This window comes from Panthera leo, chromosome C2 (assembly GCF_018350215.1).
Source record: "Panthera leo isolate Ple1 chromosome C2, P.leo_Ple1_pat1.1, whole genome shotgun sequence".
NCBI classification, from domain to species: Eukaryota; Metazoa; Chordata; class Mammalia; order Carnivora; family Felidae; genus Panthera; species Panthera leo.
In genome coordinates, this window is record NC_056687.1 from 148,127,204 (window position 1) to 148,154,120 (window position 26,917).

The 26,917-nt window shown below is 40.9% G+C and overlaps 2 protein-coding genes across 11 annotated transcripts in view; one reads left to right on the forward strand and one right to left on the reverse strand.

Moving 5' to 3' along the window:
- The window catches only part of ACKR2 (atypical chemokine receptor 2), a 59,208-nt gene extending 45,675 nt beyond the window's left edge, over positions 1-13,533 (reverse strand). For 3 of the 10 annotated variants that reach the window (XR_006207276.1, XM_042955777.1, XM_042955775.1), the window contains exons 1-4: positions 13,465-13,533; positions 10,336-10,379; positions 5,477-5,540; positions 4,653-4,864 (exon numbers count right to left, since the gene is read on the reverse strand). The gene's annotated coding sequence lies outside the window, so the exon portion shown is untranslated. The other 7 variants (XM_042955781.1, XM_042955776.1, XM_042955780.1 and 4 more) reach the window with 7 other exon arrangements.
- A 153-nt stretch (positions 13,534-13,686) lies between these two features.
- On the forward strand, positions 13,687-21,841 carry HIGD1A (HIG1 hypoxia inducible domain family member 1A). Its single transcript, XM_042903219.1, has 4 exons — positions 13,687-13,801; positions 19,279-19,389; positions 20,024-20,158; positions 20,832-21,841. Exons 2-4 carry the CDS (start codon positions 19,293-19,295, stop codon positions 20,879-20,881), a joined length of 282 nt encoding a protein of 93 aa, XP_042759153.1. The 5' UTR covers positions 13,687-13,801; positions 19,279-19,292; the 3' UTR covers positions 20,882-21,841.
- The last annotated feature ends 5,076 nt before the right edge of the window (positions 21,842-26,917 follow it).

The window sequence follows — 26,917 nt, forward strand, 5'->3', positions numbered from 1 at the left end:
CCAGAAAAGACCCCAAATAGCCAAAGCAATCTTGAAAAAGAAAACCAAAGCTGGAGGCATCAAGATCCCGAACTTCAAGCTGTATTACAAAGCTGCAATCATCAAGACAGTATGGTACTGGCACAAAAACACTCAGATCTGTTGCAGGGAGTATGGCCAGAGTCGCAAAAGATGAGTCCACAAACAAAGTGCAGTTAAGTGAAGGTCCTCATACTTGAGCGGGAATGAGGCCCCAACTCCAGAATGAAGCTTCTTTTTATTAGGATAATTGCTAAAGACTATGTGCATAAAATCAGCTAAGCAAGTGTGTTAATCAATCTAATGGTTTAGCTTTTCAAGGTTGAATTTCAAGTTAATTGGGTTCTATAACACTAGGAAGGGTCAGGTGTGAAGGAGGATCTGGCTCTGGACAATGTTAATGGGTCTAGGTGTTCCTTAGGAGCCACAGCCACGTTCAGCTGTGTAAACATGTCCTAAGGCCTTGCATCTTCTCCAGCCCTTCCAATTTGAAGTCTTTTCCTTTGATGCTTCTCTCCTGTATCTCCCACACAGATCAGTGGAGCAGAATAGAGAACCCAGAAATGGACCCACAAACGTATGGCTAACTAATCTTTGACAAAGCAGGAAAGAATATCCAATGGAATAAAGACAGTTTCTTCAGCAAGTGTTGCTGGGAAAACTGGACAGTGACATGCAGAAAAATATAATTGGACCACTTTCTTACACCATACACAAAAATAAACTCAAAATGGATGAAAGCCCTAAATGTTAGACAGGAAGCCATCAAAATACTCGAGAAGAGAGCAGGCAAAAACCTCTTTGACCTTGGCCACAGCAACTTCTTACTAAACACGTCTCCAGAGGCAAGGGAAACAAAAGCAAAAATGAACTATTGGGACCTCATCAAAATAAAACTTCTGCACAGCCAAGGAAACAATCAGCAAAACTAAAAGGCAACGGACGGAATGGGAGAAGATACTTGCAACAGACATATCAGTTAAAGGGTTAGTATCCAAAATCTATAAGGAACTTATCAAACTCAACACCCCAAAATAAATAATCCAGTGAAGAAATGGGTAAGTATCTCCAAGGAAGACAGCCAGATGGCCAACCAACACATGAAAAAAGGCTCAACATAACTCATCATCAGGGAAATACAAATCAAAACCACAATGAGATATCACCTCACACCTGTCAGAATGGCTAAAACTAACAACTCAGACAACAACAGATGTTGGTGAGGATGCAGAGAAAGAGGATCTCTTTTGTACTGCTGGTGGGAATGCTAGCTAGTGCAGCCACTCTGGGAAACAGTATGGAGGTTCCTCAAAAAATTAAAAATAGAACTATCCTACGACTTAGCAATTGCACTACTAAGTATTTACCCAAGGAATACAGGTATGCTGTTTCAGAGGGGCACCCGCACCCCAATGTTTATAGCAGCACTATCAACAATAGCCAAAGTATGGAAAGAGCCCAATGTCCATCGATGGATGAGTGGATAAAGAAGATGTGGTATATATATATACAATGGAGTATACTCGGCAATCAAAAAGAATGAAATCTTGCTATTTGCAACTATGTGGCTGGAATTAGAGGGTATTATGTTAAACGAAATTAGTCAGTCAGAGAAAGACAAATATATGACTTCACTCAGATGAGGACTTTAAGATACAAAACACATGAATGTAAGTGATGGGAAGCAAAAATAATATTAAAACAGGGAAAGGGCAAAACATAAGAGACTCTTAAATGTGGAGAACAAACAGAGGGTTACTGGAGGGGTTGTGAGAGGGGGGATGGGTTAAATGGCTAAGGGGCATTAAGGAATCTACTCCTGAAATCAATGTTGCACTATATGCTAACTAAGTTGGATGTAAATTTTAAAAAATCAAGAAAAAAAAAAGAAAAACATCAATCAACTACTGATACCACCTGGTGCTAACCAGGTGATGGATTTTCCTCCCCTGGAAGAGATGAAAAGTTATTTTCAAAGACTTTTTTTTCAAGGATATTTTTATGATTTATTGCTTCCATTTTTTTAGAAGAAAAAAATTTAATTCTTGAAAAAAAAAAGTTAAGTTTTCAGGGATGTGGAGATAGAGTTAAGACATGGTCCCTGCACAAAAGAAACCCGTAACATCCGAGTACAGAAAGACTGACTTTTGATGGAATTTATAATACCGTTATGGTGTTCGCCTATCCATATACCACAGTTATGAGTGATGGAAGTTCAAACAAGGAAACTGTATGTTTTAAGTGGTGACCGACTTAAGAAGAAGGCCTGACCGACAAGATCCTTTGGACCCGGAACTCCAAGGATGACCAGTGTTTTATCAGGTGAAAAGTGAGTAACTAGAAACTCAGATAAGTAGAACACTCCACTCAATGACAACAGAATTCACATTCTTCTCAAGTGCCCATGGAGCGTTCTAACACGGACAGACCATGTTAGGCCATACAACAAGCCTCAAGAAATGGAAAAGAAACAAGGTATAGCCCCATCGGGAAACAACTATTAGCTGTCTATCTTGCACTGCACACAGGGAAGGACTGACTGCTGAACTGCCTGTGGTGATACAAATCTCTCTGCCAATAGGAGGATGGATTTAGGACACGTTCCACAAACCTAAGAGTGCCTGTGCCCAGGTAAGCACCTTCCAGAAATGGCACACTTACTTACTGCAGAGGAGCACTTCAATACCAGCCTGCTGTCTCATGAACTGCACTCATTACTAGGGCTGGTCACTTATGTCAATCCAGCCCAACTTCCAGAAGTTGCTGCCATTATGTGTCCCCTCCGCTAAGTAAAGAAAAGGGTCGGCTTGCCTTCAGAGGACACAGGGTATACTGATGGCAGTTGCCAGGGAAACCTGCCGATTTGGCATTCCTCTGCCATCCAACTAGACCCAATGTACTTTGTTTTAAAGTAGGAACTAGACAAAGTAGTCACTGGGCAGAGTTGAGGGCATTATGGATTGTGTTGATGCATGAACCCATGCTCACCAATTTGGCTACTGACAGCTGGGCAGCATGAAAAGGGTTGACAACGTGGGTCCCGCAAAGGCACAAAGGAAGCTGGGCTGTGTGAAATAGAGCCTTGTGGGGAGCAGACCTATGGAAAGATAACTGGGGTGTACGCACTAAACCTGATGCAGCTGTCCAAGTATGGCACGTGTCCACTCACTCCCCACCCACACTGCCAGGCGAGCATGGAGCAGGTGCACTAGCCTGGGCAGGGCTCTTCTGCTGGAGGAAATGTGGACTCCATGTGATGCAGTAGAATAGGTCCACTGTAAACCAGGATGCAGAGGTCCCGGAAGTATTTGGGAAATAGTAAAAAGATTGCATTTGCCTTTAAAATATTCCGACCCACGGCTGCTGACAAGGACTGTGCCCAGTGCCACCTCAGGCAAGGGCTATTGGGCCACACCCCAAGGCATACTGGACAGACTGCATGCCCTGTTTCTCACTGGCCAATAGATTACATAGGCCCTTTGTATCAGTCTGGAGGATGTTCTACTGTTCTACCAAAATATCAAATGGCCAATGCACACATGAAAAGAAACTCAACGTTATTAGCCATCAGGGAAATGCAAATCAAAACCACAATGAGATACCACTTCATATCCACTGGGATAGTTATAATAAAAAGATGGACAATAACACGTTTGTAAAGATGTGGAGAAACTGGAACCCTCATACATTGCTTCTGGAATGTAAAATGATGCAGCTACTTTAGAAAACAATTTGGCAGTTCCTTAAAAAGTTAAACATAGAGTTACCATATGATCCACCAAGGCGTATATACCCCCAAAATTGAAATCATTAGGTCTCGAGAAAAAAAAACATGTATTTGTTAAATAAATAAAACTTTATTCATAACAGCCAAAAAGCAGAAACAATCCAAATGTCCATCAATTGATGAATGGCTAAACAAAAATGTGAAATATCCATGCAGCGGAGTATTATTTAGCCATCAAAAATTAATGAAACACATATACATGCTACATGTATGAACCTTGAAAACATTATGCTAAGTGAAAGAAACCAGATACAAAGGTCCATGTCACATGATTCCATTTTTATGAAATGTCCAGAACAGGCAAATCTATAGAGAAAGAAGGTAGACTGATAGTCACTGGAGGCTTCTGGGGTAGAGAGGGCAAGGGGGAGTGATAGTTAAAGGATGCCAGGGGCACCTCGGTGGCTCAGTCAGCTAAGCATTGGCTCCGGCTCAGGTCATGATCTCATGGTTTGTGAGTTCGAGCCCTGCGTTGGGCTCTGTGCTGACAGCTCTGAGCCTGGAGTCTGCTTTGGACTCTGTGTCTCCCTCTCTCTACCCCTCCCTGAGCTGTGTCTCTCTCTTTCTCCCCCCTTAAAAATAAATGAATAAACATTAAAAAAAAAACAAACCACTAAACTGTAAACTTTAAAGGGGTGAATTTTACCGTATATGAATTATATCTCAAGGTTTTAAAACTCAAATAAGTCATGGAGTTAGAATAAGTGTGATATACTTAATATAGAACAAAGTGGGACTAATCATCTTTATTTGATTGTTTGCTGCAATAATGTTAAGAAAGAAAAGCAGAGCACAAAATTCAATAGATTTCAGTAATTCCTTCTGCAAAAGTTTATGGAGCTCTTACCATCCTATGTTAAGAGCTGCTTCAGAGTGCACAGAGTGTACAAAGTTGACTGGTCCTCAGCTCCTGTCCAAGAAGTTAATGGAGAGGCTTAGAAGAGGACACGGTGGACTGATGACAGCCCAAGCAGGGTTGCTTCTGCTTGTCTACCCAAGCACAGGGCATGTCAAGCGGGCCACCAGGCTTCCAGTTCTGGTTGCTGCAGACAGGCCTTCCTGGAAAGGGAATGACTGGTGAGATGAAGGCTAACAAGCCACCGAGGAGAGAGACACTAGAATAAATTATAGAACAAAATCACAGCTCGATTTCCCAGACAAGAGAGTGGTTGTGCACCCTTCCATCTGGGGCCCCTGACTAAGGAGAGGGAAGGATTGGGCCAGATTTCTCGGGCTCCCAACCTAATCTCAGGGCAAGTTCTTCTAGGCAAGGAGGCTGGCGAGGTGATGTATTAAGGAGCCGGAAAACATGAGTCATCATGCAATAGGTTATATCAGAGATTAAGAAAATGAGGGGAAGGCGAATAACTTTTAAAAGGTACAACCTGGGTGGGAGATGGTCCCACTTCAGCAAAGTGATGAAGGGTAGAGGCACAGTCTAGATGGTGTGAAGTTGATGGAATAATGGGGCCTAGCTTGGTACCAAGTGAAGGAGAGGGGACAGCATCACACACAGAGTGAGCATCATGGCTGACTCAGGTCATAGGAACAGCAATGTGGAAGAGACATGGCCAGGACCACAGCGAGGGGATGAGACCAAAAAGTCTGGGATATAGTGGATACAGCAGGAAGATTCTAGCTTTCCTAATGGAGCAACAGCTATTCCGTTACCTTTTTTATCATTAGCTGCGCCTCCCCGACTCCTTTCCTCTATCAATTTGTGGGACCTGGGGACCTGTGGTTACACAGAATACAAAGCAAAATGCTGGAAATGACCCAAGACAATAAAAGTGCTGGGGAGTGGCGCCTGGGTGGCTCTTGCCGGTTAAGCATCGTACTCTTGATTTCAGTTCAGGTCATGGGCTCACAGTTCACGGGTCTGAGCCCTGCACTGAGTTCTGCGCTGGCAGTTTGGAGCCTGCCTGAGGTTTTCTCTCTCCTCTCTCTCTGCAACTCCCCCTCCCTCTCTCTCTCAAAATAAGTAACTAATCTTACAAAAAAAAGTGCTGGGGAGAGTGTGTTTCAAAAGAGAAAGTAGCATTAGTGTGGAGATCAGGAAAGATTTTACTCACAAAGGTAGTAGCATATGAATTTGAAAGGATGGGAAAGATTTAAAAAACTGTTTCCTGATGACAATAATACTAGTTTGAGAAAGACACAAAAACGCAAAGAAAAAATGAAAATCACAAATTATTCTACTACTCAGATAAAACAACCATTAACATTTGAGGGGTATATCTTTCCTCATTTAATGTTATATACATCTATATATCTATTTATATCTGTCTATAAATATCTACATCTATATGGGTATATAGATATAAAAGTACATGTGTTGTGAATATATCATGTATGTACATATAATATATACACACATTTTTATATTTCAAAAAACCCTTGTGATTGATAAGGATTCTGAAAGGGAAACAGAAGAGGAGACAGAGAATAAGCATAGGGAGGGCAAAAAAATGCACTGAACGGCAAGGAAGCATTGCAGAAACAACATGAGCTAAACAGGACTGGGTTCAAATCCTGCCTCTGCCTCAATGGAAACCCATGAAAATTACTTAATTATGTTGATCCCCAGGTTCCTCACGTATAAAATGGGGATAATAATATTTACATGATAGAGCTGCTTTAATGATCAGAGACGTGGATATGTCAAGTGTATGGCAATGTGCCTAGAGAATGGTAGGCAGTGAGCATATGTGTTGGTGTAGCACAGGCTGTTTGGGTAGCTGCATGTGGTTCTGCTTCCTTCTGGTGTAAAATACTTGCAGGTAAGGGGGAGGCCAGAGACAACTCACTCACTGTAGCCCATGGATCTCAAGGATTCCAGATCCCACTGACTGTAAGAACAAATTCACCAGAAGTGGCAATAGATCTTTTAAAACTGTTTAACAGCACCCCCCGCCCCCGCAATTTCTAGAAAAATCACAACCTGTGTAGTACACTTAACACTCAGCCATCTCACTGCAAGGGATTTCCTTCTTATCAGCCATACTGCATTAGGCAACAGGCCAAGGTTACTAGGTCAGTTTTTTAACGGTTATTTTAATATTCTTCATGCTTGAAAAATTCTTTTGACCCTCATAAGCCAAAGTAGCAGAAGGACTATGATGGCTAGAATCTGACTGCTGATTCACTGAGTGAACTTGGGTCAGGTAGATAATCTTTCTATTTCTCCTGAAACAGGGCAGGCAAGTTACTGTCCCTGAGCAAAAGCATCAGCATATAGAGACAGTGACTCAGGGCCACCAATTTGCGTGAAGTATCTGCATAATCCATTTTTCTCCAAAGCCATAAAAGTAATTGCCCACCCATCTCTGGCGAAGGAGACTATTATCCTTTCTTCACTGTGATTTGGATCTAATTTAGATATCAGCTATATTTATGAGCCCTCGATTCATTAAGCCATGGAGACAGATGGTGCCTTGTAATCAGGATAAGGGCAAAATGACTTGGAGAGCCTGGAGATCAGTCAACACAAACCTATTTGCAGTGCCATTGAGGATGGCAGTATCTCCCAGAAGAGGTACCTCATTCTCAGGGAATGAGCAGACTGTAAAAATGGCCCTAAATCATGGCTGAGAGATATAGAGTAAGGGGAGGAAGAGAAGCAATCACCATCCAAAGCAGTGGGGGAGAAGGGAGGAGGGTTCTGAAAGGGCGACTGTGTAAATGGTGGGTGATCAAGAGAATTAAGAGGCTACAGGAGTCCACAGCCCCCACCTGGATATTGCAGCCCCAGTAGCTGAAATGCAACCTGCGTCACTGAACTGAGGAACTGACCTCTGCAGAGAGACAACAGTGAGTCATTCAGCCAGTATCCACTGGAGGCTTATGTGCAGGACACCACTAGGTTAGCATTGTGGGTGGTACAAAGATACACGTAACAGAGGCTCTCCTGCCAGGGTGCTTGTAACCCAATGTTCACATGTGACCACAGTACTCAACATCATATCGAGTGCCAGGAAGCAGCTAGGGAGCCCACGCAGAAAATTATGTTTATCCCTCCTGGTGGAAAGAGTTGTTTGCCTGGGATAAACAGAAAGCTTTTGCTTCCAGTGATCAATTCTGTTTTTGTATAACCTATTAACATATCTGTGCAAATACAGATCATAAAAATAAGTCAATCTTTTTAGTTATATAGATTATATAAGATTGTAAGTTTTCTAACTTAAAAAATCAAGATATAAAACCAAATATTCTCTACTGAAGGGCATATTTAACAACAAACTATACGGAATATAAAATTATATAAATTTTTTGAAATGTTTATTTATTTATTTTGAGAGAGTGAGTGCAAGCACGAGCAAGCAGGGGAGAATCTGAAGAATCACAGAATCTGAAGCAGGCTGCCCCTCCCCCACTCACACTCCAGAGCCTGGAGCCTGCTTTGGGTTCTGTCTCTCTGCCCCTCCCCCCTCTAAAAAATAAATATACATTAAAAATTTTTTTAAAAAAGTTTTCCTGTATAAATAATCCTCTTAACATCACTGCATACAGGAGTCAGGCAAATCTGGGCCAGTTTGGTCAGAGCAGAATACCATGAGAGCAAAGGCAGAGTGCCATCCCTGCCTTAGATCTCCCCACAGAGCTTCATAGGGCTGGCCCCTCGTCGTTCAGTCCTCTGCTCAGATGTCATGGGCTGGATGTGGAGAAAGGAGGAAGTTGTGTCAGGGATTTACCCAGGTTTCATATTTGGTTAATGGGATGGATAGCCGTTCCACCAGCCAAGTCAGGGAATTTAGGAGAAAGTGCAGGCTTATTGGGAGGGGAGTGTCCACAGCAGGGGGAAGGAGGGGAAAGAGATGATTAATCCAGTTCACTTATGGACATGTTGTAGAATCGGTGGAATACTGAGGTAGAGATGTCCAACACACAACTGAGTGTAGGGTTCTACAGCTCAGGTAAGAAGTATGGCAGAGAGAGAAGACAGCATCAGTATACAGATGACAGTAAAAAACCATGAGGGTACATGAGATGATCCCAAGAGGAAAAAAGAGAGTAGATGTTCTTCACTATTGTAGTCTCAGTAGTGACAGTAATAGAGACCTGTGGGTTGAGCAAAGAGTGATATGGAAATAACACACATATTTTTTTTCCTCCTAAACCTGGGAGAGAGAAAATAGAAAAATAACTACAGGAAGGATGAAGGAGCTAGGAAGGGACTTTTTCTATAAGTAGAAGAGTCTTGGGTAGGAAAAGCCCATAACAAGAGAGAGCAAACACAATTACAGAGAGAGCAAACAATTGATAGATGAGGTGGCAAGAAATGATGGAATCCAGTACAGGAATTGGTGTTCAGTGGGAGGAAGGCACTCAAGACCAGAAGAAATGACTGAGGTGGATGCAGGTAAGTCCAGATGTGGGAGCAAAGGAAGAGGTAAGAGAAGTTCTCAGTGCTCTCAGTGAAAAGGGTTAGTGGGGATATCAGGGGAATGGAAGGTGAGGCTGAGCAAAGATAAATGAAAAGTGTGACTTAATGGCACAGTTCAGGACATTTAGAGGTCTAGAGAAGAAAAGTGATTTAAGGTTGCATTGCTGGCTAGTGCTTAGGAATATGGCAGCAAGAGGAAGGGGACTGAATTAGAGAGGGGAACTATCATGTACGGAGTGTCTGATATATCCTAAGCACTGTTCTTGGTAAATAGGGTTATTTAGATCTAAATAGGGTTATTTAGATCATACATTGCATCCCTCTAAGGAACTTACTAATATCCCCATTTTGTTGATGAAACATTGAGGTTCCAACAGGCTAAATGACTTGTTTGAGGTCATAATGGTAATAAACATTCAAGGCAGCATTCAAATCCGTGTCTCTCAACTACATGCATGTAGCAGTCCTGGGGACACAGGCCAGTCCCCTTTCCACTCCACCACATTTTTCCCCCTTGGTACTTCTTAAGAAGAATGTTGCTGCCCAAAATAAAATAAAATAAAATAAAATAAAATAAAATAAAAGGCGGGGGGGGGTGCCTGGGTGGCTCAGTTGGTTAAGCGTCCGACTTCGGCTCAGGTCATGATCTCACTGTCCGTGAGTTCGAGCCCCGCATTAGGCTCTGTGCTGACAGCTCAGAGCCTGGAGCCTGTTTCAGATTCTGTCTCTCCCTCTTTCTCTCTCCTCCCCCTCTCCTGCTCTGTCTCTCTCTTCTCAAAAATAAACGTTAAAAAAAAAAATTAAAAGAAGAATGTTGCTGCCCAGAACAATAATAATACCTAGTGCATTGGTGGAAAAATTAATTCAAGACTAAAATGTTTCAAGTATAGTATTTTTGTTCACCACAGAAAATATCACTATCTAAACACACAAATCCTACTGCCATACTCGTTACTAATAGAAAAATATTTTACATAGTTGAGTGAAACCAATGATATAAAAGCAGGAGACATTGACTTCCCCCCATGTGGAGAGTTTTGAGATTGCATTTTAGAACTACTCTTCCTAAAGGGCAGAGTGATGGACTAGGTACCTCAGACTTAATGTTCTGGCATATATAACTTGTGAAAAAGAGAAACTATCATACCTGAGCAGAACATGGTGGCCTGATACGATTAGCAGCTGCTCCTTCTGGGGGGAGAAATAGCATTTCTCACAAAACACTTGATAGACTTAAATAAGCAGTCCAGGAAGGGGCCCAATTACCTTTTGCCACAGAATCTTGGTTTATTTAAAAGCTCCTACCTAGTTTTAAACAAAACTTTTGGGGCACTGGGTTGCTCAGTCAGTTAAGCCTCTGACTTTAGCTCAGGCCATGATCTCATGGTTCCTGGGTTCAAGCCCTGCATCGGGCTCCATGCTGACAGCATGGAGCTGGCTTGGGATCCTCTCTCTGCCTCTCCCCCACTCTCTACCAAAATAAATAAATAAATAAACTTTAAAACGTTATTAATGTGCCTGGGAAGTTTACTTTTGTTTAAAACAAACACCTTAAGTACTATTCCATGAATCTACAAAATGTAAAATGTACAGAGCTGTGGCATATTGAGTAGCCCTGCAGGGCAGTCCTCTAACATGGATTTTAAGATGGTCTGGGTCCCTGACGACTCTGCCTGGGAACTGCTTTGTAAGAACTATCGTTGCTTCAAAATAGTGGTTCTTGTCAAGGAGGTAGAGGGATGAGGCCACTGCATGTGGCAGCCTTCCATATCCTTAAGACCACAGATACGGCTTCAATACAAATAATATAATGAGCTAAACACTGAATGGGTTTTAACTTTCTGATATTCCCTTTCTAACCATTCTACTACACTATCATCTACCTCAAATATATTCTAACTATTCTGGTCAACATCCTACTCCCAAACCTTCAAGGGCCACCTGATAGAATACTGTGCAACTTCTTTAATTAGCATTTAAAGTCCTTCCCAATGTAGCTTAAGCCTACTTCCCATCATTCTGACTCTGCTTTAGTCACAAATTTTGCCATTTCCCCATTCACTGTCCATGCGAGAGCTACAATCCCATAGTCTACTGCTATTCCTCTGCCCACTGTTTTCTCTTTCTGGAATAGTCTCCCCATTTATTTACAAGCTAGTCATTCTTCAAAGCTTACTCACTCAAACCCCAGTCCCAAGAAGCCTTCTCTGAAACTGCTCGCTCACTGTATCTACCTGAGGCTGTGTTGAAACCACTTACCATAGACTGTTTTTAGTGTTTTTCTGTATCTTTTCATTCTACCTAATCAGACTGTAAATCATCTCAGGGAAAGAACTAAGTCTTTAACTTCTAAATCCAGTACAATACCCAACAAAATATACACACCAAGAAATATAATTGCTGAAGGTGACTTTGAATTCTGGTTTTAAAATTTCTGTAGCTATTACCAATTTTCTCAAAATTTTAGAAAAAATTCCATAAAGATCACAAAGTAGTTTTAAGAATATAAAAAAGAGTAGTGTAGCTTTAAACTGGGTCTCAGCTTAAATAGACGTGAGTTTAGAAGCGCATTTCTCCTACAGTAGATACGATTGATCGTGTGTAAACCTCTACTTAGAACATAAGTTACAAAGGCTCTCCAAAGGGCAGAAATTAGCAAATTAGGCAGACACTTCTTGTGCTGTCTTTCCTTCTATAAATTACAAGTAGGTCAGTTTAATGCATGAGAACCCAAATAATTTTTTAAAGTCTTCTGCATCAATTATACTTCTAAATGACAGAGTAAGGAGAATAATACATGATGTACATTTGCTATCAATTAGGTCTGCATGATGAAAGACGTAATGGTTTTTCAGCTGTCACTGCTGTTTTCTTGCAACACAACACGGAAAGAAGTATAACAGAATAACCTCCATTAAAAAATCTTCTGCATTGATTATTTCAGATATTTATCATTATCATTTACCAAGATCTGGCTTCTATATACCAATCAGAAAGAGAGAATTTCTCATACAACTAGGGCAGGGTCTGCCTCTTTCCACACAATGCACACAGCACAGGAACTTTTAAAGTAAGAGTGCACACTACTCATGCCAGGCACTGTGCTAACACTCTACCTACATTTTCCTCATTAACCGCACCACTGTTACCCCCATTTCACAGATGAAGAAAGTGAAGTTTTGAGAAGTAAAACCCAAGGTCAAGACTACTTTGTGGCTAGCCTGAGGCTGGCACTCAAGTCTCCCAGATCCCAAATCTCACTCTCTGGAAATGTGCAAATGAAGCTAACATTCCTTTGATTTGTACAAATCCCCTTCAGGAATGAATACGCTCAGCTCCCTGCTGCTATTAGCCTTTGTATTTCCAGAATCACGGGGCTTAATGACTTCGGGTTTACCTTCATATTCAAGTCCCTCGGGCTCTTTTGTCATTTTAATTATCCTAAATAAGTCTCTGGTTATCCCCCTTATTTTTGAAGCCCCACAATTACTGCATCACTTATGTCTTCATTTAACATCACTGGGCTCCTACTGAGCTGAGCTCCAAGGCTGTTCCAGGAAATATGGGCGTGAACCAGACCAAGTAGGTGCCTTCAAGTAGCTGAAAGCCATACCATAATAAAACCAAGGTATGACGTTTTCAATTCAGCATATATAACACGAATGTTTCCTACGTGTGTCTTAACTCAATCATGAGACAAAAAGAGTTTCAGAATCCGGAGCTCACGGCACTTGGTTCCTACCTGTGTGATACAACATTGGCAACCTGTCTCACTTCACGGCAACATTAAGAGATTCTAATTTAGTCACAGATATATTCCCTACGGCACAGTTGACGCTTTGCATCAGCTCGCCAGATGCTGGTTATCTATCATACGAACAAACTAGAGGCTCCCTCCCTGGAAGTTCACTGTCACCTCAAGACACTGCCTTCCTCAGAGAAACCTCCCCTGTTCTGGGTCAGACCACCGCTCTAGTGACCCCATGCTTGCAACTAATGGCTGCCCCCCACCAGAGTGCAAGCCCCAAGGGCTCCACGAGAGGCTCCACAGCACGCGTTCGTGGCAGCAGATAACCACTAGACGAGCGGAAAGGATCGAGCGCTCCGTCGCCCCGCCGCCGTCGGCGCCGGTGAAAGCCGGAACGTCCTCCCCCGAGCCTCCCAAGAACTGGCTGCGACCGAAACCCCTCATGCCGGTCCCCGCCAGGCCCGCGCTCGGGATACAGCCTTCGCGGATTTAGCCGCCGCCGCACGAGGGAGAAAACGCGAGAGAAACCTGAGGTCCCGCCAGCCTAAGAGCCAGGGACACTGGAGTCCTCGCGTGAACTTCGTACGGCGAACTCTCACCCCTGACGTTATCCCTACGCGAGAGCCGGGGACCCTGAGCCACAGCCGGCGCGCGTCACCCCCAGCCAATCCGGGACCTGCCCCACCCACCGCGCACGCGCACGCCCCTACCGGGACCCTCGCTTGCCGGCCGCTGGTTTCTGATTGGTTAGGATCAGGTGTGGGCGGGACAAAGAGAAGCCGGCTTTACAGCGGGCGTGGGCGAGAGCCTGAAACCGGTTGGAGCTTGACAACCGACTGAAGTTTAAGAGTTCCAGTCATTGCAGGCAAGTGAAGCTTGAGGGAGTCTTGGGAGCGGAGGACTGCTGAACGTGGGGAGGGAAGAAGTGGTGCAGCGCTTGGCTGGGCCGAGAGCGCCTTGGGAGTGTTGGGGGCCGCGGGGCTGGGAGGAAGGGGCGATGCCCAGGTTGAACGGGACGAGGTGTACTTGGAGGGTCTCAGGCCCGACCTCGTGGTTCAGGGGAAGTTGGGGGTCCCGAGACAAAGCCTGACGGGTGAGGGGATACGGAGCCAACGAGAGGATGAAACCAAAGCTTGTGGAGTGAATCGTGGCCGAGAGGGAAGACTCGGGGAGAGACAGTAGTGAGAGACCCATGGAAAGGCCTGGGGCCGACCTCAGGGAGCCGGTAGCTGGAGCAGGGAGCCTTCTGGAGAGTGGGCCCGCGAGGTGGTGAGGAGGGACTGGGAGGGCGAGCGCTCCGGCCCGCAGAGTCCCGACAAGGTCACGGGAAGAGACAGGGGAGGAGGTTCTAAAGGTTGAGAGCGTAAAACCACACGACCTTACCCTTCTTTACGACCCCGTATTTCCTCCCACCGTTGGCGATCCTCTCTTACCCTAGGGAGGTAAGAAGGCCTCAGGCCCTGTATAAACATCTGTGAAGGCATTTAAATTTCTTCCTGAAAGTTAAGCCTGGCGGTTAGAGATTAGAAAACAGCGCGGGTTTAGAATTGGGAGCCGCTGAAATGATTCGGCGGTGTTAGTCTCCTTTCTCTTGTTAGTACCGGTGTGGGCAGCAGCTGTTTCCCTGTATGGGGTAATCCCCACCGCAAGAATCTGTGCTTCGGGAAGTACCCAGGCACTTTCGAGTATGACCGGTTTAGATTGAAAAGTTCAGACAGATTGAAGTGGTACCAGGCCCTAGCAGGACAAACATGTTTGAGTCTTGTATACCAGGGAATCTCTTACTTCCTTGTGCCCCACAATCGCTTGAAGAGGGCTTCTTAAAATGCAGATTCCTTGGGCCCTGCCCCTGACTCAATAAATCAGAATCTCCAGGGTGGGACCTTTGCAGCCATTTTAAACGAGCTGACAGGTGACCGATGAAAAATCAAAATTTGAAGCCCTTGTTAATAGTTCCTGTGACCAAATGACGGGCTGTGAAGATCCTTCAGTCTGTTACATCATCTCCCTGATGTCTTTTCTAGGTTCCCATGCATTTGGAAAGGTCTTTGGTAGTATCTTAGTAAGTTTAGACAGTAGTGTTTTCGAACTGACTTTGACTATCTGGTCATCAATGGCTCTTTTTGTACCTGTTCAGCTTTTTTGACAGATCTGGGTTCATTGCTATGGGCAGATGAGAAAATTAAAATAAAGGAAAATCTAGAAGTGGTGCTAGTGAAAAAAAAAATCTATTCAAAGCACAGTTCAAATTGTTGGAAGAGTCAAGTCACTGGGGAAGGAAGTTCCATTTAATTTTATGCATGACTTGCATATTTTTACAATTCAAAGAAAGAAATGCAAGCTTTTGTTAGGGAATGGATTTTAATATTTTTCAGATTATATTACCAGCATCATAAGATTGATGCTTTGTCAATATATTGTCAATCAGAAGAACTCTGGACTGTGTATCAGGAGATCTGGGTTCTAATTTTACCCTGCCAGAGATGTATTCTTGGTGTTGAGCAGTTCATATAACCCTTCATAACCCTTCTTCTGTCTGTAAAGCTAGGCTTTTGGCATGGATTAATCATCTCGGTGGTTATTCTCAAATTATATCACCCATAGTTATTGATCCTGATACTTTAAAAGTTAGCCATTTTCAATTTATGTGCTGTAAATCATAAATATTTGGGAAACTTTCAGATGAAAATTAGGAAGAGAATTATCAAAATCTTACATGCAAGGAGTGTTATGAATATGTAGTATATTAGAATGTATAAGATGATCTAAAAATGTAATATGAAGTATAGTACAATAAATCTGGTATAAGTGTTGAGTTTTTAATATTCCTCTTTATATTATCCTCAGATGTGCACACAAGGTGTTCTTGATCAAAGACAGGTTATTAGTCACTTAAAGCAAATAGTGACCAAATTATTCCCCCATACCCGTATTCTTACCCTAGGGATTACTTTCTGAAAACCAGATCAAATGTCCTACCCGTCTATGACCTTCCATCATAGGTGAGGAATGGAGATCAATGGATTTTCTTCTTTTATGTACAGGAGAGAGACTGCCATCCCCTCTCTCCTGAAAGAGGGAGACAGAAAACTTTTGCTCCATTGACCTGTTGAACAATTATAGTGATCCAGATGTGAGAGATTAGAAGAAAGATTACTGACTTTCTTGCTTTTAGAGATAATTCCCAAATGACTTCTTAGTTTAGGAATAAATAAGGCAAATGGAAAAAAATGAATGTATCTGCAAAAGAAGATGCTAGTTTTTAAAAGTGGATTGTGTTATAGAATAGTTTTATAGAATAGGTTCCTGTGGTTGCAGGGAACCGAGCCCCACTCATGTTATCATTTCTTTAATATAAGAATTAAATAAGCACCTGGGTACATACAGTTTGGCGTTTTTCTTACTGACCAATTAAACTCTACAAATGTGTATAATTGTTACTGCTTTCACTAAATATTCCTAAATAAAATATACCCGAGAATAACTTTAATTGTTGCAGTATATTACTTTTAAATTTATTCAACAAATATTTTGTGGTATGCTTACTATGTGCAAGTGTGTGAGGCAGTGAAGATAGATATAAGCAGGGCAGGACTTCAAGGATTCTAGCAAGAGAAGCAGATACTTCCGAGAAAGTTTTTATAGAGAAAGCATGAGGTCCTATAGGACTGCATAACCGAAGCAATTATCATAAACTCGGAAAGTCGAAGACTTCCAGTGGCCATCAGTTAAGATAAGAACCCGAGGGGAGCCTGGGTGGCTCGGTTGAGCATCTGATTCTTGATTTCAGCTCAGGTTGTGATCTCATGTTTTGTGGAACTGAGCCCCCACATCGGCTCTGCATTGACAGCATGGAGCCTGCTTGGGATTCTCTCTCTGTCCCTCCCTGGCTCATTCTTTCTCTCTCTCAAAATAAATAAACTTTTTTTTTTTTAAAGATTAGAACTCGAAAAATGGGAGGAGTTAGCTAGGAAAAATATCTGAAGGAGATGGAAAGGAAGGAAAAGTGTTAGAGAAATCAGCTTGTGCAGAGACACTGAGGTATAGAGAACATCTTTAAGAAATTTAATATGGTTATAATGTGGGATTCCGTTGGCAAGAAAGGTGGAAGGAAGATCTGTGATGAGCTGTTAGGCCTTTCAGAAGCTTATAGTTAGTTTTGAAAGCAACAAATAAGCGTATACTGGACTAAAATATAATGTTTAATCTCTCCATCTAGTCCATTTATGTAGTTTCTTGAAGGCCAGTTTCAAATATTTCTCTGAAAGTTCCCAAACCTACTTTATTTAAAAGATACCACACTCTAAATTCATTTCTCATTGTCTCTGTTATGCTCTTGGCAAGTAATCATGCTCTTTCGTGTCCCTTAAAAAAAAAAAATCTAATTTTTAACCATTAATTATTTCAGTGTTTGTTTTAACTCTTCACATATACAGTGAGCGTCCTGAACTTAGAGCTTGTTGAACCTTGTATATAATAAAAGCTCAGTAAGTAGGGATTTATTCAATTAGCAGGTGATGGAGTACAAAAAAAGAAGAGAAAGTCTAGTTCTAATCTGAGTTTCCTCCTATTTAGCAGTGTGATGCTGCACAACTCTAGATTAAGGTTTTCTTCTCTGTCAGATGACAGAATTGGACTCTTCCCAATGGGGATGAGGGTTTAGAAAGATGATTTCACTTTTCAAACTAAGCACTACGCCCCCCTCTAGAGTTGGATTTTCTTTGAGGGTCTTACCTACTCTTTACACCCCCTGGAATAGCAAAGTGTTGAGTGAGAGTTATTACTGAAGGGAGTATGGTGCACTTGAAAAACCCAGAAATGAAGGTGAGATGTTATATGGGTAGTGGGATGGGCAGTTGACTTTTGACTTTACTGTAAATGACACTAATCAGAGACTTGCATACTATGTTTGACTCCCTTATTTTATCTTGGGTAAAGTTTACAGGCAATTTAAATCAGTTCAGTGAAGAAGGAAGTATATACTGTGACTAAGGTGAAACTGAATTTGTTACTTTCTCATTGTGATGAAACACCTACTAAATAGCTTCCTGTGTAAAGGGATATGACTGAAAAAGGGAGAATGGAGTCTTTGGTCTCTGTGGTAATGGAAGTGAATCTTTTTTTTCCTGCCCCCCTCCCCTATCCATATAATGATCAGGTTAGTATCTTGCCTTTTTTGGTACCACTTACAGGGGTAATATAAAAGAAGGTAGAAATTTTTAAGAGGGAGGCCCAGGAAATGTAAGGTATGGAAAGGGAAGTAGAACTGAAGCTTAGGAGATATTCATTCATTAAGAAGATGAATTAAGGGGGTCCTGGGTGGCTCATTCCATTAGTCATCAGACTCTTGGTTTCAGCTCAGGTTATGATCTCACAGTTTGTGAGTTCGAGCCCTGCATTGGGCCCTGCACTGACAACATGAAGCCTGCTTGGGATTCTCTCTCCTTCAGTCTCTGCCCCTCCTCGCTCGCTCACTCTCTCAAAATAAATAAACATTAAAAAAAAGATGAATTAAGAACAGCCCTGGGGGCCATTCAGTTTTTGGCCACTGCAGTTATTCATTTGCTGCAGTGATGGTAGAAATGATAACCCTAAGTAGAAAACTAAAAGGCTATATTATGTTCAATTGAACATAAATTATGCTTAAAAAGAGGCATTTCTAGCAGTTGTATTTAAAATAAAAGCTTTGTCCTAAAAAAAAAAAAAAAAAAAAAAAAAACAAAAAATAAAATAAAAGCTTTGTCCTTAATAATGAGCTAAAGTAGAAATTTTGGTTATTCAGACTGTCATTTTTTCCCAAAACAGCCACCATCAATAATAGAGATTACTGTAATAGGTTGGAAACTATTCAGAGGTGAGAACTGAACCAGGTAGCATGTTGGAGTCAGTAAGTCAGTCTCAGTTGAAAGCAGTGAAAATTACACTTAGAAGTGCTTAGTAGGATATTCAACGTTTTGAAGAAGCAGTAAGGAGTATTGGTTTGGTTTGAGTGAAGTTGTTAAGTTGAAGTTGATTAAGGGTGAAAATAGCCAGAAAATTAATAGCTACTATTTTAATTGACAAAAGTTATTTCAGTTAAAAAAAAGTTTTCACTGTTATCAGTGACGTGGTGCTAAAAAGGAATTGGTTGTGTTGGATAAACATCAAAACAGTAGGTGGGAATAACTACAGCCCTCCCTAAAGGTAGCTATGAGTTAAAAATACAGTTTCTAAAAAATCCTTCTTAAACTTCATGTGGATACACACTAGGTTTTTATGTGGAAACTAAGTATTTTAAGTACATCCAGCCATTCAGTGTTCTAGATCCTTTTAATTGCAGAACCTCTGGAAACTCTCTTTCAGATTCTTCAGTCACTATGTCAACCAGCACAGATGTTTCTCTTTCTTCATATGATGAAGATCAGGGATCTAAACTTATCCGAAAAGCTAGGGAGGCACCGTTTGTTCCCATCGGTAAGCTTGTGATGTTCTAATAATCAGTCTGTTGTAAGCTTTAGCGCAGTAGAAATGTGGTCAGTTCATCAAGCATATCCTGAAAGCATTTATTTTCATATATTTTTTTCATATGTTGTTGAAATATGTAAGACTGGCTTGATAGAACTCTCTATAAAAAGTTCTTCTGTGTGTATTCAGACTTCTTTTATTGACTCTTTTCTTATTTCAACGACTGTTTTGGGGGACCTGAAGATCACCCTCAGTCCAGTGATTTGCTAAAGACTCACAAGACTCAAAAAAACCTCTTATACTCACAGTTATGATTTATTACAGTCTCTGCTATATTAACTGATTCCCTTCAGGAAGGGAAATAGGACTGAAAGTAAAAGTTCCCTTGACACTCTTAAAGCATCTACTGGCTCCACAGCCCACATTTTGAAGATGATCTTAACTGTCTGAATCTGCTACTATTTTGCTGCCAATTAAGGAGTTTTGGTTTTGAGGGGGGAAAATTAAAAACTCAATTTGTATGTTAATTAATGATCTCATAAAGCATCCTTATAAAAATAGTCAAAAGTACATTGATTGACAGTAAAGTCATTTTGGTTCCCTGCCCCCTTGCATGACATGCTTGTGACGATTGGTTTTACAGGAATGGCAGGGTTTGCAGCAATCGTTGCGTATGGACTATATAAATTGAAGAGCAGGGGAAATACTAAAATGTCTGTTCATCTGATCCACATGCGCGTGGCAGCCCAAGGCTTTGTTGTGGGAGCAATGACTCTTGGTAGGTTCCTACAGGAAATTTTCAAGTTTATAATTCCCATTAATAGATTTCTTTGTAAATAAAACAAGGCAGCTTGTAGCTGACTTTGAAGTAGTTTGTAAATGTCACTTATATTTATTTTCACATAAAAATTGGATTAATAAAAATAGTTCCAGTATTGACCTATTTTTACTGTCTGTAATATATCTTACTAATATTTTAAAGAAAGAAAAGGTAATTCTGTGCATCACGGAACTTATAATTTCACTGAGGAGTCTAGATATGTATATAGGTTGCCAGTAAGATCCATTATCTGGGAGAGACATATGATTGCTATTTCACTGAATTTTTGACAGTGGGAAAGATTTTTATTAATATAAGTATTACATTCTTTTATTGGCTTTACTTGATGTTAAGGAGCAAGAGTGACTCCTTTTAAAGTTGTAAGATAAACATTGATTGTTCTTTAAAACAAGTATTTCAATAGTCCGAGCTACCTGGGAAACTATATAAAAGAATTTTAGAAGTGTAAATAGTTTAAGAAAGCAGGAGTGTAAGCAGTTTAGGGTCTTGTTCCCCTTGTAAATATCGCATGGTAGCAGGATGCTACTTTTAGTTATTTTATGAACTGTTTTCAATTTTCTTAATGTCACGGGAAATATTTAAATGCTTAACTAGCATTCTTTTTCTTTAGGTATGGGCTATTCCATGTATAAGGAATTCTGGGCAAAACCTAAACCTTAGAAGACGAGCAGCTGTCTTGGTTTTGTTGGTGGTGCTTGCTCCAGACATCTCATGTTGAATTTATATGTTTATGTTGAAAATGAATGGTTTGAATGGGTCAGACAATAACATGGTAATTTAAATATTGTTTTCCTTTCTTGCAGGCTCAATTTGCCTGGTAACCAAATTACTAATGACTAGTTAGCTAGGTCATTCCGGAGAGTCAAATTAGCACAAAAGAAACATGTCACTTTTAAATGTACTTGTTAGTGGTAAAACATGCATCTTCTTAAAGCCTTCTGATGAAATGAGTTGTAAAGAGAACTTGGCAATCCTGAAGTCCTCCCAGTTGCTGCAGATTATCACATGCTTTTGATGTTATGTAGGAATCCTGTTTAACTTTTTTCTGCCTGTTTTGCAGACTGGTTGAGTACTTCAGTTTTTAGGGCTGGTTGGCTCTTAGACCCCTTTCAGAGCAGCGCATGGAATATGCTTCCCCACAACTGAACATGTGTGTGTGTGTGTTTAAACCAAACCTAAAAAGCTGATAACAGCTGCTTAGAAGTAGTATTTATTTCAGCATCATATGTAAACATGAGAATAACTTAAGTATGGGTCCCAGTTTAGCTTTTTTTATAATTGCAGGATTATATTTATGCTGTTGTATTAGAATAATTTTTAAATGTCATCTTGAAATAGAAATGTGTGTTTTAAGTACTAATTCTAAGGTAAATGAAAAATACTTTTTAAATGTATGAAATTTGTTTATTTTTCTTTGTAAGAATCATAAATGTAACAAATTACCTATAATCGAAGTGATTAGTGATTTATCAGCAAGGTGGTTTGGTCAGACATTATACACAAACTTTGGTATACTTTAGAATGCTTTATTGCACTTGTGGAATTTTCTTGTCTAACCTGAATTTACATTCCATGGTGATAACATGGTAAATGTAGTGTTATTAAAGTAAGTGAACACATCAGTCGTCTTGTATTTCTTTCAGTTTGGAAACAATAAATCATTCCTCAAAGTAACACAAGGATCAAGTTCCAAGAAAAGAGAGAATGTCTTATACCTTTGGTAGGAACTGTGGTTAAAAAATATTTACTAAATAGGAATAATGGTTAGCATTTATTGAACATTTATTATGTGCTACACACTGCTCTAAGTGCTTTTCATGTATAATGTCATTTAGATTTCCTAACAACCCTAAGAGTTAGGAACTATGATTCTTATTTAACAGGAGGAGACTGAGGCATGAACAGTATAAATATCCAACCCAGGGTCCCATAGCTAGAGAGGATTGTTGGTTTGGGACTAGAACCTGGGCAGTTAAGTGGTGGGTGCCAACAGGTATTACAAAAGTTGGCCTTTGTGAAATCAATGCTGGAGTGGCAGCAGTTATCGTAAATTAATAAAATTAGACAAGAGGTTATAGCATGGTCTTGACTCACCACTGACTGTATAACCTGGATCAAATCTTTTTTGAGTTGTCTCAATCTCAGGTATAAAATAAGAAGTTGAACTAGTTAATTTATATAGTTTTATGTAGCTTATAGGTCATTATATGAGTCTGTGAAAAAGTGCTTTAAAAATAAAAGCTATTACTAGGAACTATTTTCTCAGGTTCCAGTAGACCTTAGATCCTGGTAGGCAATCCTAACAATTGTTTCATGAAGGATAAGCCTTCTGTAGAAGAACACATTTGGAAACAATTTTCAGAAAATTATTGTTCTAATAGATGAGTACATTATTGATTCTGTTAAGCTAAATGCTAACTTGAGAGAAGTTGATCCAGACCAATGCCAGAGGATAGGGCAAATGAGTGAAGTGTGAAATGGTACTGAGCATTATCTAATTGGGTGGGGTTGCTCATCCAAGGAAGAGAGTGATACATTAGCTGGATAAATAGGTTGGCATCAAATAATGGAAGTCCTTAACAGTCGCTAAAATGCATGTGGTATTATGTGTTATTGAATCAGTCCTGGATTCATGGTTCTGCCACCTACTAGCCAAGTAGCCATGGTTTCCTCATCCGTAAAATGGGGACAAGATCAGTGGCCTAGGATTTTTGGGAAGGTTAAATGCAGTGGTGACTAGCATAGCACCTGATGCATCGATATTCCATAAATGACTGCTATTACCTTGTTACTATGATAAGCTTGGGAATGCAGCAGGACAGGAGATTCATGGGCCCTGCCCTCAATTTATAGTCTAGCAGAGAAGGCTGCCATTAAGTGATTACAAAAAGCATGATGAATGCTAGGTATAGGTTGCAGCAGTAACATCGAGCTTGGGGGACCTAACCTGGGGTTGGAGTCAGAAAAAGTATCCTTGAGGAATCAATGTTTTACCTAAAAGAGATGGTATGTTGATTTTTCACTGAGATTCCTTGGCTTAATGTTGCAGGTTACTGGAGAGCTGATGAGTGATTGTTTCCGTGTCTCCTCTAGTCTCTTTGAGGGCACGATGACCTAAAGTACCTGGCATTAGTGCCTGGCTTATATAGGTATTCAGTAAATGTTGAACTAATTGGGATAAGTAGGTTTTGGTTTTATGATCCTGCTGTCCCCTGGAGTTGATCTATTTCTAATGAGCAACAGTGACATCTGGTGGTAAGAGTTGGAACTTACATCTTCAAGGTACACTGATTCTGTATGCTAGAGTCAGGATTTTGGAGTAGGGGATTGGTCATGCTGGGCAAACCTCTTGCCTCACAGATGAGTAAATGCTACTTGGAGAGTTTCAGGAGCTTGAAATACAGGCTCTATCCCCATGTAAACCTACAGCCCATTGTAAGATACCTACTAGGCCAGAACAAAGCTGAATAAACATAAGGTATTTTAAAGTTCTCTTGTGTCAAATAGTAGAACTGTCAGTTATTTATATACTTGATCCTATTTGAAATAAATAATTTGTTTTTAGCAAGACAAAAGTTAGAAAAGTTTTCTCTAAATTCAGCAGTGATATGATAAATGGTTCTGGGTTAGAGATCAGTGTCCAGTTGGTCCCCTCAGAGGAACCCAGGAACAGGTCCTCTCTGTAGTATTCTGAGCTTTTTCTAATGGTGTTTGGTCTTTTTCCTGTCCCCAGTGTAACTCTGAAGTGTCACGGACTAAAATTTTACCACGTGAGGAGGAAATGCCATCGTGCCTTCCAGCTAGAGTGAAGAAAGCTAGAGGCCTTGCATGCCTATCACCTAAACTCAGCCCACACACAGCCATACTTGTGGTCTTCCCCACTGGTGCCCCTTCCTGGCTCACCCATTGCTGTCAGTGACACCCTCCACCTCCCCCTATCACACTCTGGGCTCAAACTCTTAAAAATGTCTTCCCTTCCTCCTGTTCTATCACTGTTAAAGCACTCACCAAATCCTGCCAATTTTTCATAAGCAGAGTCTCCCGTCACTCAGATTTGTCCTTTTTCTCCTGTTGTACCACTTTAAACCTAGGCCCTTCAGCTCCTGTTCTGCTGCCTCGTCCAGCAGCGCTGAAGCCCTGTGCTCACCACCGCCCCCAACACCTTTGCTCATGCTTTACCTGTTTCCTGAATGTTCCCTTTCCGCAGTCCCAGGCAGTTCAAGTGCACACCATGAAGACCTAACCCAAATTCTATTTTGGGAAAGCTTCTCTGAACTCTCTAGGCCACGGTGGACTTTCCTTTCTCTCACATCTTGCCATGACGAGTTGAAAACACAATGCATGCTCCACTATAATAATACTTTTGTGCACTGCTTTGCGGTGTATTAAATGCTTCAATAGTCTTCTATTAGTTCTTCACAAAAATGCAGAAGTATGTATTATCCTGACTTTACCAACATAGGAAAGGAAAGCTGTAATTTACCCAAGGCCATACAACTAAAAAGTGACAGAGCATGACCCAGAACTCAAGAGCCTGGTCACATGGAGAAACTGCATGATGGAAGGGAAGGCAGGTATATAAAGGAATAACTGTTCAATAAATAATTGTTCTTATCTTCATTTCCACTTTCCACCACACACATATACACATTCATTACCCACCTAGGTCTGAGGTCCATTTCCCCCGCCAATATTCCGTAGCTGCTTCTTCCTCAGGTTTCTTCATATATGAAAATTCTCAGTATTTGTTTTGGCCTTTATGAGAAGAAAGATGAAGAAATCCCCCCATATAAATGGTCTTTACTGTGAAGGTGGTAAATTAAAAACTAGTAAGTACACAAGGCATTGGGGACCTAAGCAATAGGAAAAAAACGATAATTACTGAGACCAGGTGACTCATTCAAGTGTTTATGAAAGACCATGATATGAGCTAAGAGTGAAATTGAGAAATGTGGGGTAAAATATAAAAATATATTACCAATACATTGTGTTGAAGGCTTGGAGGAGAGCAGGGTAGATCTCATCCATCAGAGAGATCCCTTGGAAGCAAGGACTACTGAATCTTGGCAGAACATTGAGTTTCCTAATAAAATCAGCATATGATGGGTGAGATCACCATACATACAAACACTAAGACTTGAATAGCCAAAATGGTGTTATGCTAAAACAAAAGTGTACTAGGGGGAGTCTATGAGAGGCTGGTAGCCAACAAAGGAAGCCCAAATCCATGGTGAGTTGAAGAGACAGCACCTTCCAGCCAGAAGGATCTTGAACCTGGAGAAAATGAACAATTTTTATGGGGGGGGGGGGGGGAGGCTCCTGATTGTGATGAGTGTTAAAAATATCTCAAGGTAGTTTGCTTCTGGTTGCTTTGAATCCATGCTCACAATATCTTTCTGATGACTCGTTTGGTTTCGTGGGTGTCTGATTCTGGGAAGGGAGGGGCCCTGGATATGGGTCACAATTCCCCAACGTAAACTAGTGGCTTAGTGTTCTGGTTTATATGTCAGTCACTTAATACCATGACTGCTGTTAAGTCCAACCCCAAGAGACATTTATGGTATAATGACCAAATCAGATTTTGGATCTGCAAAGCTGAAGTCCATAATTGGAGAAGTCTGAAATGCATAGAGCCTAATGGAGCCTTAGTTTTAAGCTGCAGCAAAGCTTGCTTCCATTTTGAGGCAAAAACAGCTAAATATGTAATAATACACCTGAAGAGTATTTCACAGTTTACAAAGAACATTCATGACCTATTTGATTATCATGGTAATAAACGGTACTATTGTAATTATTTTATAAAGTTTATTTATTTTGAGAGAGCACAGGCAGAGAGGGAGAAAGAGAGAATCCCAAGCAGGCTCCACGTCAACGCGGAGCTGGACTCGGGACTCAAAACCATGAACCATGAGATCATGACCTGAGCCAAAATTAAGAGGCAGCTGCTTAGCCACTCAGGTGCCCCAGTACTGTTGTTATTTCAAGAAGAAAGTTGATGTTTGTGACTTGACTCATGTCAGAGAGTTAGAAACCCAGGTACTTCTGATATTCAATTCAACTTTGCTTCTCATAGTAAGAAGAGGATCACTGCCTGCTTATGCTATATTTACTGATTTGTGGGAGCAAGCATATAATTTCAGTGCAGGAAAATCTATTTGGTGGCCTTATGATTATCTTTTAAAAAATAAATAAGCATAGATAAAGGTCCTACTTTATAGTTGGAGCTATATGGAACTGTGGGAAGGACCTAATTTTTAGGGATTAGAAAAAAGAGTGGTTAGACCCACAGAAATCTGTGCAACTGATTTTTTTTTTTTTTAATTTGTTGTAACATGGGAATGCAAGCTGGTGCAGCCACTCTGGAAAACAGTATGGAGGTTCCTCAAATAACTAAAAATAGAACTATTCTATGACCCAGCAATTGTACTACTAGGCTTTTATCCATGGGATACATACAGGTGGGCTGTTTCGAAGGGACACATGCACCCCATGTTTATAGCAGCACTATCAACAATAGCCAAAGTATGGAAAGAGCCCAAATGTCCATCAATGGATGAATGGATAAAGAAAATGTGGTATATATATATATACAGTGAAATATTACTCGGCCATCAAAAAGAATGAAATCTTGCCATTTGCAACTACGTGCATGGAACTGGAGGGTATTATGCTAAGTGAAATTAGGCAGTCAGAGAA

Excerpts from the sequence above, each read along its gene's own strand:
- HIGD1A (XM_042903219.1), top strand. The coding sequence starts at position 19,293 with ATGTCAACCAGCACAGATGTTTCTCTTTCTTCATATGATGAAGATCAG. Across the intron at positions 19,390-20,023 it reads GGCACCGTTTGTTCCCATCG|GAATGGCAGGGTTTGCAGCA; the intron begins GTAAGCTTGTGA and ends TTGGTTTTACAG. Across the intron at positions 20,159-20,831 it reads TGTGGGAGCAATGACTCTTG|GTATGGGCTATTCCATGTAT; the intron begins GTAGGTTCCTAC and ends CTTTTTCTTTAG.